This window comes from Brachycentrus maculatus, unplaced genomic scaffold, assembly GCF_059751285.1.
Source record: "Brachycentrus maculatus isolate JH-2025_06_01 unplaced genomic scaffold, ASM5975128v1 h1tg000370l, whole genome shotgun sequence".
Lineage (NCBI taxonomy): Eukaryota > Metazoa > Arthropoda > Insecta > Trichoptera > Brachycentridae > Brachycentrus > Brachycentrus maculatus.
This window is the reverse complement of record NW_028281119.1, coordinates 2,491,343-2,503,713: the sequence shown is the minus strand read 5'-3', so window position 1 is coordinate 2,503,713 and position 12,371 is coordinate 2,491,343. Positions and strand designations below refer to the sequence as shown.

At 30.7% G+C, this 12,371-nt stretch overlaps 1 protein-coding gene across 1 annotated transcript; it reads right to left on the bottom strand.

Annotated features, from left to right (window-relative positions):
- Positions 1 to 602: 602 nt before the first annotated feature.
- On the bottom strand, positions 603 to 11,963 carry Trap1 (TNF receptor associated protein 1). Its single transcript, XM_088270012.1, has 12 exons — positions 11,667 to 11,963; positions 11,375 to 11,580; positions 10,588 to 10,749; positions 9,654 to 9,895; positions 9,440 to 9,549; positions 9,235 to 9,308; positions 8,496 to 8,772; positions 8,288 to 8,357; positions 8,056 to 8,203; positions 3,316 to 3,631; positions 2,546 to 2,777; positions 603 to 2,018 (listed from the first exon to the last, which is right to left on the bottom strand). The coding sequence occupies exons 1-12, from the start codon at positions 11,782 to 11,784 to the stop codon at positions 1,844 to 1,846; spliced, it is 2,130 nt and encodes a 709-aa protein (XP_088126138.1). The 5' UTR covers positions 11,785 to 11,963; the 3' UTR covers positions 603 to 1,843.
- Positions 11,964 to 12,371: the final 408 nt, after the last annotated feature.

The following is a 12,371-nucleotide window of genomic DNA, read 5'->3' as shown; positions in this document are numbered from 1 at the left end:
GTCCGCCATGAGCGGTTTTTAGTACTGCACGTGTTCTGTTGTATTCCACAGGTAACGCTACCATAGCAGTCAAGAAAACTGTTTTTTAAAAAAAAATACATGTTTCTACCTTTCATAGGTAAAAACACCTGTCACATGTTTATAAAAAAAACACAAGCATATTCAAATGTAACGTGTCAAAATTTTCAAGGAAGGGGAATAACTTTAAGAGACTTGAGATTTTTAAGAAACTTACAAATTTATTTATTATTTTTAGTTGTCTGCCTTCGTGGTGTAATGGTTGGCTACCGTGCTGGAGGTCTTGGGTTCGAATCCGGGGGGGGGGGGGGGTGTAAATAAATATAAATGATTTTACACTTGAATATTTATTAATTATTACTCTGGACTGGTTGGTCCCTGAAAAGCAGGAGTGATCACTTTGCCTTCAAGTAAGGATCAAGATAACACTGCGTCAATATGATGCAGTGCCCTATGCACTATTGGGTGCAGATAAGGGTTAGAAGATTTGATGTTTTGTAAATGGATTATTTTGAATACTGATCAATGGTAATTCATAAGTATCATTATTATAATGGTGAGGTTTAAGGAAATAAAGACAGTAATAGTAACCTATATAGTTTATTTACAGAGATACAAAATGAAAAATTAAATTATTCCGCATGTTTTATTGTCAAACAGTAATATTTTACATAAAATATATATAATTAAATGCATTATAAGAACATTAAGGTTTATTAAAAGTAAAGAAATTTATTTTAAAATTGTAATCGGTAAACTTACATAAGATCTATTTTATGTATTTTAATAGAAAAATACAGACACAAATGTAAAAACATCTAATGATCTAAAAACATATTTTTTTTACAAAATTTATAAGCTGGATAGATACTACACAAATACAGAAGTAAAATTATCCAGGGTAACATGTGTATTGTTGAAACCTTCCCTAGTTACTAACACTGCTGAATCTATATCAATATTTATCGTTAATATGCTGCAAAAAAAAAATTAAGTCAAAAACATTTTGAAAGTTGACATGACCAAATACTGTTAATTCTGAATCATGGTTTTATGTTTAGAAAAAAAGTTTTAAACCTTAAACTAGAGCGTAGCAGAGTATTTGACCACCCAAATGAGCTTGTCAAAATTACATGGATTGACTTGGGTCACTTTCGTAGCTTGCTCATGAGATTAAAAAATTGTATATCCCATTTTTATGCCGTGAAAATACTGCAGTGTAGCGGTTGAACAAAATGGCTTTGATATTATTATTATTGTTTTGTGAGGAGCAAATTGTGCGGTTTGTGTTGTGATCTATTTTTTTTAAATAGGAATAACCTGCAAAGCCTCTACAATTGGCCAGTCTTATTTTGTCCTGGTTACATCTCACGAATAGCCAAGACACTGCTGGTAAAACCAATACTACATACAAATGTGTGCCTAACTATATTCACAATGATAATTTTTGCTAAATGTTTCCGCTAATTGAGTTAACACATACACCATTTTTGGTGTTTATATGATGACGATTTTTCCTGACAGCATAGTATAATTCTCAAATTTATATTTATGAATGTTGAAAACGTGTTATATTACCATGTGTCTAGCAAAACTACAATGATTTTTTAAAATAAGTTTTGAAATAACAAAATAGTTTAAAATCAGCTCAACATTAATTTAAGCAAAAAAAGAAAAATCACATTCAATAATGAAAAGTTTAGTTGTAAAGCAATATGGGCTGAACTAATTATGTAACTATATTGATTCGTTTTTATAAATCAAAATCTATATTTGGATTTACAGTTTCAACTTAGAGTGTGGGTTAATATTTGAATTGAATTTATTAGTGTTTTTCCAAAGCTCTTGTTAGTAAGTGATTCATATTGACAAGAAGACTTCTGGGATCTTCAACAAGTCCAGCGGCCACCATAGAGTTACAAAATAACTGCTGTGCTACCAGAGATCCTAATTCTTCATCCGTTTTGCTGAGTTTGTGCAACTTCTTGATAATTGGATGTCTGGAAAAATACAAAAGACCATATTAATGTATCCAAAATTTTTAAAAGTACATACATGCATATAAAACCAAAACTTTTCAATGAAGTTCAAACTGACAAGTGCTACCATGTCGCCCCTGTCTGGCAAAAATCATCAGTAATAACTATGTATGTATGTATCAGGAATGCCAGTTAATTTGGTAGCCAAGTAGGTGAAGTCATGTACTATTTTTTAAAAGTTAGCTTATTTTTTAATAATGGCTACACTGGATACATACATACATGTAAAATTTAAAAATGTACCATGTGTTTAATTATATGTTCAAGTGTGTATTTGTACCACTTATTAATACATAAGCTCTTTGGAGCCCTACTCACAACTTAGAGGTTCACTTTTTTAGCCTGTAAATATACTCAACCCACTAATAAAGAGCTAAAGTGCAATATACTATAAAAAAAAATAATAGTAATTTCCATATAAATCCTCTTTTATTCCTAAATTAAATAAATAGATAGGACCAAATTAATAATTTAAAAGTAATACAAACTTGGGGTTAATTTCGAGCTGCGGTTGTAACAGAGTGTATCTATTTTCTTCTGGAATTTGATGAGATTGAGTTTTGATAAAATGTCTTGCGGCAGCCATCTCTTCCACAGTGACGACACATGGATGGGCGTCTAGTTTATTTGTTACTTTTACACCAAACACTTTTCCAGGCAGACATTTCTTTATCCATGGTATGAGTTCATCAACTTCACTTCGTAATAGGCTTCCATCACCTACATCAACAAATATTGAGTTTAGACACATGCAAACAAAAATGAAAATATGATTTTTGCTTTTGAAAAAATTATGTTTAGATCACTTTTTCAACTGATGTAAGAGAGAAACACAACTAAATAGGTTTTTTTCATAATTAAAGTGTAACTTTGTTTTAAAAATCACTATTATAGTGATTTTTAAAACAAAGTTACATTTTAATTATGAAATGTAAAATCACAAAGTAAGCTTCAAATATAAATTATAGGTTTTTTTAAATTTTATTTGACTAGCGACAGGGTATTGTGATTACTGATTATGTATATGGTACACTTATTTAAAATACAGTTTCATTAAGAAAAGTCAGTAAAAAATTAAAAAATACAAATATCATTCACTCTTTTTTTATTTTGGCGACAACAAATATAAAGTTCTATTGAAACTTCAAAGCATATCAGATTATATGTAGGTATATGGAAAAGAGATTTCTTACTACTGTTACATAAATTTTGAATAAATGAGCTATTAATAAGACTAAATTATAATAATTGTATTTACCCATATTTGTAGTATTATCACTGGCTGCATCTTTCCTCATTTGCTTTTCTACTGATGTTAAATCTCGGCTGTTGAAGTGACGTAACTGCATGAGGACCAGCTCATCATATGGTTCGTAACAGAACAAGACTTCAACATTTTGCTTTTTGAGAGCTTCAAAGTATGGCGAGGACTCAGCTAGAGCACGGCTGGGAGCAGCGAGATAGTAAATATCTTTTTGGCCATCTTTAATGCGATTACAATACTCTGGGAGAGATATTCTCTGGCCATCATTAGTTTGGGATGATTCAAACCTCAAAAGTTTTGCAATTTCTTCCTAAAATCAATGAATAGTCTGATATTAGAGTAAAATCCCACTAGGATAAATAAAAAATTATAATTGGAAATAAATTAGAACATTGCTTGAATGTTTTTCGCAGATACTTTGTGGCACATTTTATAAACTTTATAAAATAAAACAATTTTATTTTAACCACTTTTATTGGTACACTTTATCCAACCGGTTTCAACACCTAAATGACACCAAAGAAGAAGATTTTATAAATTATTTGATAAAACAAAACAAACAGTTAAAAAGTATAAGTGAAACGGACATTAAAATTAAATACAAAAAACGCACTAGAAATGATCTATTATGTCATGTTGTTGCTGAAACTAATCCAACTATTTGGAAAGATCTTGTACAGGCGGAAAAGGTAAACATAGGATTCCAAAGAATCACGGTACAAGACGAGACGCCACTGGTGCAATGTTTACAGTGCCTAATGTACGGACATACTAGACGATTTTGTGAGCGCAAACTGACGTGCTCGTATTGTGCAGGGGAACATAAGGCGCAGGAATGCAAAAGCAAGCAAGATGCGGCGACATCGCCAAAATGTGTAAACTGTGCACAAGGTCTAAATGGGCACACGGCTTTCAGTGCGGAATGCCCGTTGAGGAAAAGGATGGAACAAAGGGCGAGAGCAAAAATACAATATTGCTAATATTGACAATTGGTTATATGACTATATGGATGAGGCAGAAATAAGTAACCTGAAATACGAACGATCAACTTGTCTGAATAAATGGATTCAAAATACTCAGAGAAATAGTATCACGTGCATTCAATTAAACATAAGATCGCTTGCTAAATATTGGGATGAATTAAACGTTATTTTGAATAAATGTATAAATAATATTAATATTATTACTATATGCGAAATATCCATAAAAGAAACTGATATTAACTTATTTAATATTCAAGGATTCAATACTTTTTACTACTGCAGAAAAAAAAGAAAGGGTGGTGGAATTATTATTTATATAAAAAATAATATAATATTTACTCAAACAAAATATGATCTCGAAAGTGAGTTTGAGTGCGTAGGGGGCACATTAACGTTAGAAAACAAAAAAACTTTTACTTTGTTGTCGATTTATAGGCCACCCAAAACGAATAAATTAATTTTCATCAACAAAATTGATAACCTGTTGAAAAATATTAAAGAAAAAGGAGATATAATATTTATTGGTGATATCAACATAAATTTGATGGACTCTAAGGATGCCGTTGTTATGACATATGAAAATATGATGGCATCACATGGCATGACAAGATGCATAAATGACACAACTAGGGAAGCTGTCATACAACAGATCACGACTAGCTCGTGTTTGGACCATATTTATGTGCGTGATAGGGAGTGCGTACTACTACAAGCTTGTGTTCTGGAGTGCGCTATTGCTGACCACTACATGACTGCCGTCTCCATCTCTACTTCCAGGAAAAAACAAGAAAGTAAACACGAACAGTATGTATACCTCGCGGAAAAAAATATCGATTTAAATATGAAGAAAATACAGTGGCATCTCTTATTAACGGAAACTGATCCAAGTATTCTTTATAATAAAATTAAAATATTCTTTAATGAAGTATACGAAAATAGCAAAATAACATTGAAGAGCAGAAAAGATAATAATACAGGAAGAAAAGCGTGGGTAAATCCTGATTTAATAGAAAAAATCAAAATAAGAGATATGTTATGGAGAAGATGGAAAAATTCATCAAAAAACACAAGGTTTCAAGAGCAATACAAACTGTATAGAAATAAAATTAATAAGATTATTTTGAAAACAAAAGCTGCGTATTACAATGAAAAATTTAAAAACTGCTATAGTAACATCAAAGCTACATGGAATGAAATAAACGTAGCGATGGGAAGAAAAAATAAAGCGGACTGTGACACTGTCTTAGAAAAATATTTTATGAAAACGAAGTCAGCTATGGAAGTAGCCGAAGAGTTCGCAAATTTCTTCGAGGAGGGGGTTAATAGTCTAACTCATCAATGTGTAATTAAAACTAGCAAGATGGAACTCGATCATAGACCACACTCCATGTACTTGCCGAGAGCCAAGGTGCCCGAAATCGCAATTATTATAAAATCAATGAAAAACACAAAAACAACAGGTATAGATAACATTAGGATGTACGACATTAAAAAATATAATTTATTTCTAGCTCCTATTATAACTCACCTTATTAATTTAATAATGGACAGTGGTCAAATTCCAGACGAACTAAAATATAGTATAATAAGACCTATACATAAAGGAGGAGACCACTCATGCGTAAATAATTATAGACCAATTTCATTACTATCGTCAATTGAAAAAATTTTGGAGAAGTATGTATCGATACATCTAGAATCATTTGGAAAAATTTGAAATAATAGACAAGTATCAATTTGGATTTCAGAAGAAAAACAGTTGTGATGACCTGCTGCAAAAATTCTCCGATAAAATTAATTGTAGTTTAAATAACTTAAAGCACATTATTGTTATTTTCATAGATTTTACTAAAGCATTCGACACTATATGTCACGCAAAACTGGTCAGTATATTAGAATCAATAGGCATAAGGGGAAAATTGCTAAACTTCTTTAAAAATTATCTTACGGGGAGAAAAATGAAAATCAGAATCAAAAATGTTCTCAGTAAAGACAAAAAATATTTATCTGGAGTTCCACAAGGTTCGATTTTAGGACCAAAACTGTACATAATATATGTCTCACTGATGAAAAAAATATTTAAATATGTAAATAGATTTGTGTTCGCCGATGACACAGCTTTAGTCATAGAAAGTGAAAATCCATTAGAAGCTAAAGAAAAATTACAATATGATTTTAATCAGCTTTTAAAATGGGCGCATGATTTTGGACTCTTAATCAATTCAAAGAAAACTAAATGTATGTTTATTAGTTCACCTCACTTTGCAAACAAATTTGCACAGATAGGTAATATTATTGCACACAATTTTGACTGTTTGCACAATAAAAAGCAACAAAATTGTAGTTGCGATAGGATTGAATTTGTGGGCGAATTTAAATATTTAGGTTTATGTATAGATAATAAGTTCAAATGGGATGCGCATATTATAAAACTCTGTGATCGTCTGCGGGCTCTAGGGAGTGCTTTTTATAAGTTGTACTTTATCCTGCCTAAACCAACCTTAAAGATTATATACTGTTCTTTAGTAGAATCCTTAATAAGATATGGAATTAAGTCTTGGGGACATTCGACGAAAACAAATTTAAAAATGGTTCAAAATCTGCAATATTCCATAATCAAAAAAATTGTACCCAGTCATATATATAATCAAAGGGACAATCCAATCTTGTTATATAAACATTTAAAATTACTGCCGGTACGTGGAATATTGTGGATGAGTATCATCGTTGAGCAACAAACTAGACAAAAATATCGAAATCTTCTAGTACACAACCATGATACACGATTTACACAAAACGAAGGTCTGATAGTCCCAAGAATCAACAATAAATATGGAAGTCGAACACTGCAATATATCGTTCCGAACATTTTTAATTTGTTGCCGACGGATGTTAGAGGTCAAAATAAAAGATGGAACAAAGGCAAAATAAAGGAATGGGTAAATGATCAAGAGTTAATTTTATGAACATTGTAAAAAAGATTATATTGTTAATTTTTCTCCTTTTTTGTGTGTATATATTAGGTTAAAATGGTTAAAAAACAATAAAAAAATGTATGCAAAAAGAACTCCACCGACAAGACACACAAGGTGGCTTGGTGGGTCTCTGCAAAATAACTTTTTATTTTTATTTTTAATATATGTTAAAAATTGTGATTTATAAAAATAAAATAAATAAAAAAAAAAAAAAAAAAAAAAAAACAAGAACCCAGTCATCATCAGGGTTTCTGAGTATTTCAACGTTTTAGAATTTAGTACATAAACCCTTATGATGACAAGGTTCTTGTCGAAACCGGTTGGATAAAGTGTACCAATAAAAAGTGGTTAAAACAAAGTTGTTTTATTTTATAAAGTTTAAATTAGAACAAATTACATTAAAAAATACTTTTTTGCAAATCAGGGATAACGTTTTAAATGTAATGAAGATTTAAAGTGCATGTTTTTATGATTCTAATAGTGATGCTGATAATATATAAAAACAATGTTAAATAAAAAAAAATCAACTAACATAATCTAAAATGAATCAATGCGCGAGCCTTTCGTAAATGGTAAAATGTAGTAAAACTATCCATTATTTAATCTCATGCAGAAAATTCATTTAACTTTAACATGTAAAAAAATATAAAAAACATCACAGCAATATTATTACATTTTTTAAAAAATGATTATAAAGCAGCAAAAGATTCTGCTGATAAGGTAGTAAAAAAAAGAACTGGAAAGAAAATATAATTTCACAGAAATTTTCAACAAACCTTTTCCAATTGATTTTCATTGGTAACAATTCCTTCTTTAAGAAATAATCCATAATCTCGGTAGAATGTATTAAATGACTCTGTGTTTTTAGTAGACTGATCGTGTAAATATCTTAGTATTCTGTTTGTAAGAACTGTGCGAAGTTTTCTGTAAAACATAAAACAGCTGTAAAATAGTGACCATACGTGATTCATATTATGTTGAGATATTTGTGCAGATCCACAAGATTACCTGATGAGGGCGCTGTTTTGTAATAGCTCTCGGCTAAGATTTAGAGGAATATCTTCGGAGTCAACCACGCCTAGGCAAATAAATATGATAATTAATATCAGAATATACAATTTGCTTTAAAATAAAAATACAATTTTAAACACATTTTGAGAACAAACATTGGACAATATTTTCTATCCAGAAAAATAAAATGTTATAAATAATTTACCTTTAACGAATCGGAGCCATTTTGGCAAGATATTGTCTGTTTTGCTCTTAATGAGAACCTTTCTAGAATAGAGTGCAACGCCGGCATCAGCATCTCTAGACATTTCAAACAGTCCTGGTTTTCCCTCAGGAAAGTATAAAACGGCGCGTATTGAAAGAGGTGCATCCGTTTTGTAATGCAATATGAATCTGGGTGTATCATAAGTGTTTCCAACAAATCTATAGAATTCTGTATGCTCTTCTGGTGTAACGTCTTTGGGATCCATCAACCATAATGGCTGTAAGAAAGAAATGTGTATATAATTATAGTATGAAATTATTACTACAATAATAATAACTTATTTAGATAGATCTGTAACACTATATCTATGTAAATAAGTAAAGTATTGTATTTGTTGGTAAATTAAACTTTACATCTATTCAGTGATAGTGATGATATGATGTTAACTTGATTATTAATTACATAAAAGCAAGGTGATTCCAGTCTTTATGTTTATGGACATAGGAATGGAATATATTTGATGGGATTAAGTGATGGAATTCAGGGTGGGCATTATTGTAGTATGGAAATGGAGAATGAATAAAAGGTAGAAAAGGGGGGATAAGATCAATGGCTAGGACATTTGGTGTGGCAAACAAGTGTAAGACCCTGAGAAGTTTTTAACGTACTTAAGATAAATACCATGCTAATCACCCATATTTTTTTAAAGGCACATTGGTTTTGAGAAATAAATACTTACTTGAATTGAATTAATTCTTTGTCCATGCAGATATATTGGTGATCCAACAAAGTTGCTGTATTTTTTAATAATATCTGAAATCAAGTAACAAAACCCACTTTAATACAGTTTTCATATTTCTCAATAAAAAGAGAACATAACAAATAATGTATTTATTTTCCTAAAACTTATGAAATAGAATATTCAACTATTTATTATACCTTACCTTGAATTGTTTGGTCATCAGCATACTCTCTGCATTCTGTTTTCAAATAAATGATAATTTTAGTCCCTAACTGTACGCCCTCTGCCTCTTGGATTTCGAAAGTTCCAGACCTGCATAAAAAATTAAATTGTAATAAGAAACAATGAAATTTATGAATTATTGATTATAATTCATCTGATAATCATCTATTGAAATCAACAATTAAATTATTTACCCATCAGATGTCCACTTCAATCCTGGAGAATTTTCAATAGAACTTCTAGTGTAAACTTCAACCTTATCAGCTACCATAAAAGCAGAATAAAAGCCAACCCCAAACTGCCCGATAATTGACGATGTCGATGCATCTTCAGGGGCCTGGTTCTTCAACTGTTCAATGAAAGCTTTAGACCCAGAACGCGCTATTGTTCCGATGTTTGATATCAATTCTTCTCTTGTCATTCCTATACCAGTGTCCTGAGTAAAAGAAAAACAAGGTTAATTTCTATAAAAGTCTGGTTATGTCTCATATTAAAAATAGAGTTTTTGTTTAAAACCAAAAACTAACCACCAGAGAAATAAATACATGCAGTAAATATCTGATTTTCGAAGAGAATGTGAAAAAAGCATGGAGGAGAAAATATTTCAAATAATTACTGGCTTAGTTAATCCAGTTTAATGCACCATATCAGGAATATACTGTGCAGGACTATTTTTTCAATGTGATTTTAACGATATAGATATTTTCAAAAGAATGAGTAAAAAACAGTTATCAACTTAAGCGGAAAATTTTACAGAATTCCATATCATTTAATAATCATATTCTAATTGAGATGTATTAAAAATAACAGGTGTATTGCCTTGATAGTGCATTTTAAAGCTGTCTCATATAGTAATTTGTACATATCACACAATATATAATCTTTTAATAAGTTAATGTTTTTATTTAATTTAAAATAAGCAGTTATGTATGTATTAATATAATTTAGAAAAAAACACATTAAAAAAGAAACAGTAAGCAAAAATGTATATGAAATATGTTGGGTAAGAATTGAAGGAAAAAAAAACACCTTGTAATGTGTCTAATACAACTTTGGAGTTACATATTTTATCAATAAAAAAAACACCTTAAGAACAATAAAGAAATATTCAAATAAAATTATAATCACCTGAATGGTAAGGATCCTATTGGGTTTATCGGTAGCAATGTGTATTTCCAGGGCCCGGTCAGCATCTTGTAGCTTTCCTTTCAATTGGTCATCACTTAAAGAAATATATCGTAACTTTTCTAACGCATCACTTGCATTTGATACTAGTTCCCTTACAAATACCTGGAATAATGAGCACAAACATTTACTAGCTAGGTTTACTATATATATAGAAGCTGCAGAAAAGGCTTTGAAGGGCATTCTCGGCTACACTGAAGATGAGGTAGTCTCGTCTGACTTCATTGGAGATAATCATTTCTAGATCTTCAATGTCTCTGCTGGCATCCCCCTTAACTTTGTAAAACTCATTAAGACTATGCCTCCAGCAGAGTGATCGATCTGATCAGTTACATGCAGATCAAGGATTAAGCATTTATTTAGTATTACTCTCTCAGTCACCCAACACATTTAAAATTCTAATAGGTGTTTTAGCGGAAATTGTTATTGTTATTTTGATGGCGCTAAGTAGCCTCTGTTCTATTCATTGAATCTATGCTAATAATTTTAATTTGATCACAAGTCGTCGTTGCTGATAGATGATTAATAATTAGGTTAACCTCCTGTCAATCCCATGTGGTGCCCTACGCACCATTGGATGTGGTTAGAGGTCAGAAAAAAAAAGAATATACAAATCGGAACAAATGGTAAAATTAACTTTTATATATATTGCGTTTTAACAATTCATATATTATATTTATTATATTTTGCAGAAAACAATACATTATCGATTTATATATCAGATATTTACCTCTTTCTCGGAATACAGTGATCTTGCTACGATATCGAGAAGCATTCGAGTTTCCGCTTGAAACTCCATAGTTTCACCTTCTCCTTTAACTTTTTCGCCATCCTTTATGATAGTATGGTAATCACTCTCTGAGCTGCTTGCTGCTGCTGTACTAAATTGAAGGAATTTTGGGGGAAAATTTACTCTAACGTCTGTACCGATGATACCTGAAAAGTAAAGTAATAATATAATAAATAAATGTGTACCTATAGAGGTTAGCAATTGAATGTTATTTTATCATAAAATTATTTACCCGGATAAATCTGAGATGATGAAACATGCCATTTGTAACCTCTCAAAAAACCACCTTTAGGAAATGAAAGAAGATTGCGCCTCGCTGCAAAAAGCGGAATTCTCAATGCAGAACTCATAATGAATTAAGGAGCTAACAAACAACCAATGTAAATATTTTCGTACGGAATTATCAATTCGCGGTTAGGTTAAGTTTCCTTTTGTAAATTATCGAAAATCAAATTGAATCTATTTTCATAGATTACTTCGATAACTTCTTCAGCTGTCAGTTACCGTCTATGGAAGGCAAAGATTATGTACCAGATCAGGGCTGTCCAAACTAGACATGATCCCGGGCCAATCCAAATAACTAAATTTATCGGAGGGCCCCAAAAACAAACTTTTTTGAAAATTAAAATTAAAATTAATTTATTAGAAAAAATACATCATTCGTTTTCTTAGGATGTCAAAATAATAAAACAATATTCTACGAAATATATATTTGTGGCACAAATTCTCGCATCTTTTATTTCAATAAATAAACATCTACATATTACGAATACAAAAAATTCTGTATTGCAAAATCATTCACAACACGGGTGAAATGTTGGTACCTAAGTGGAGAAATTATGGAATGGATCGATGATTTCGTATATTAAGGAAGTATGTTTTCTAGAGATGGAAAGATTGATAAAGATAGTAGAAGGAGAGTGAATGTTGAGAACAG

Excerpts from the sequence above, each read along its gene's own strand:
- Trap1 (XM_088270012.1), bottom strand. The coding sequence starts at position 11,784 with ATGAGTTCTGCATTGAGAATTCCGCTTTTTGCAGCGAGGCGCAATCTT. Across the intron at positions 9,550-9,653 it reads TTGAAGTGGACATCTGATGG|GTCTGGAACTTTCGAAATCC; the intron begins GTAAATAATTTA and ends TTTTTTATGCAG. Across the intron at positions 2,778-3,315 it reads TGATAATACTACAAATATGG|GTGATGGAAGCCTATTACGA; the intron begins GTAAATACAATT and ends TTGTTGATGTAG.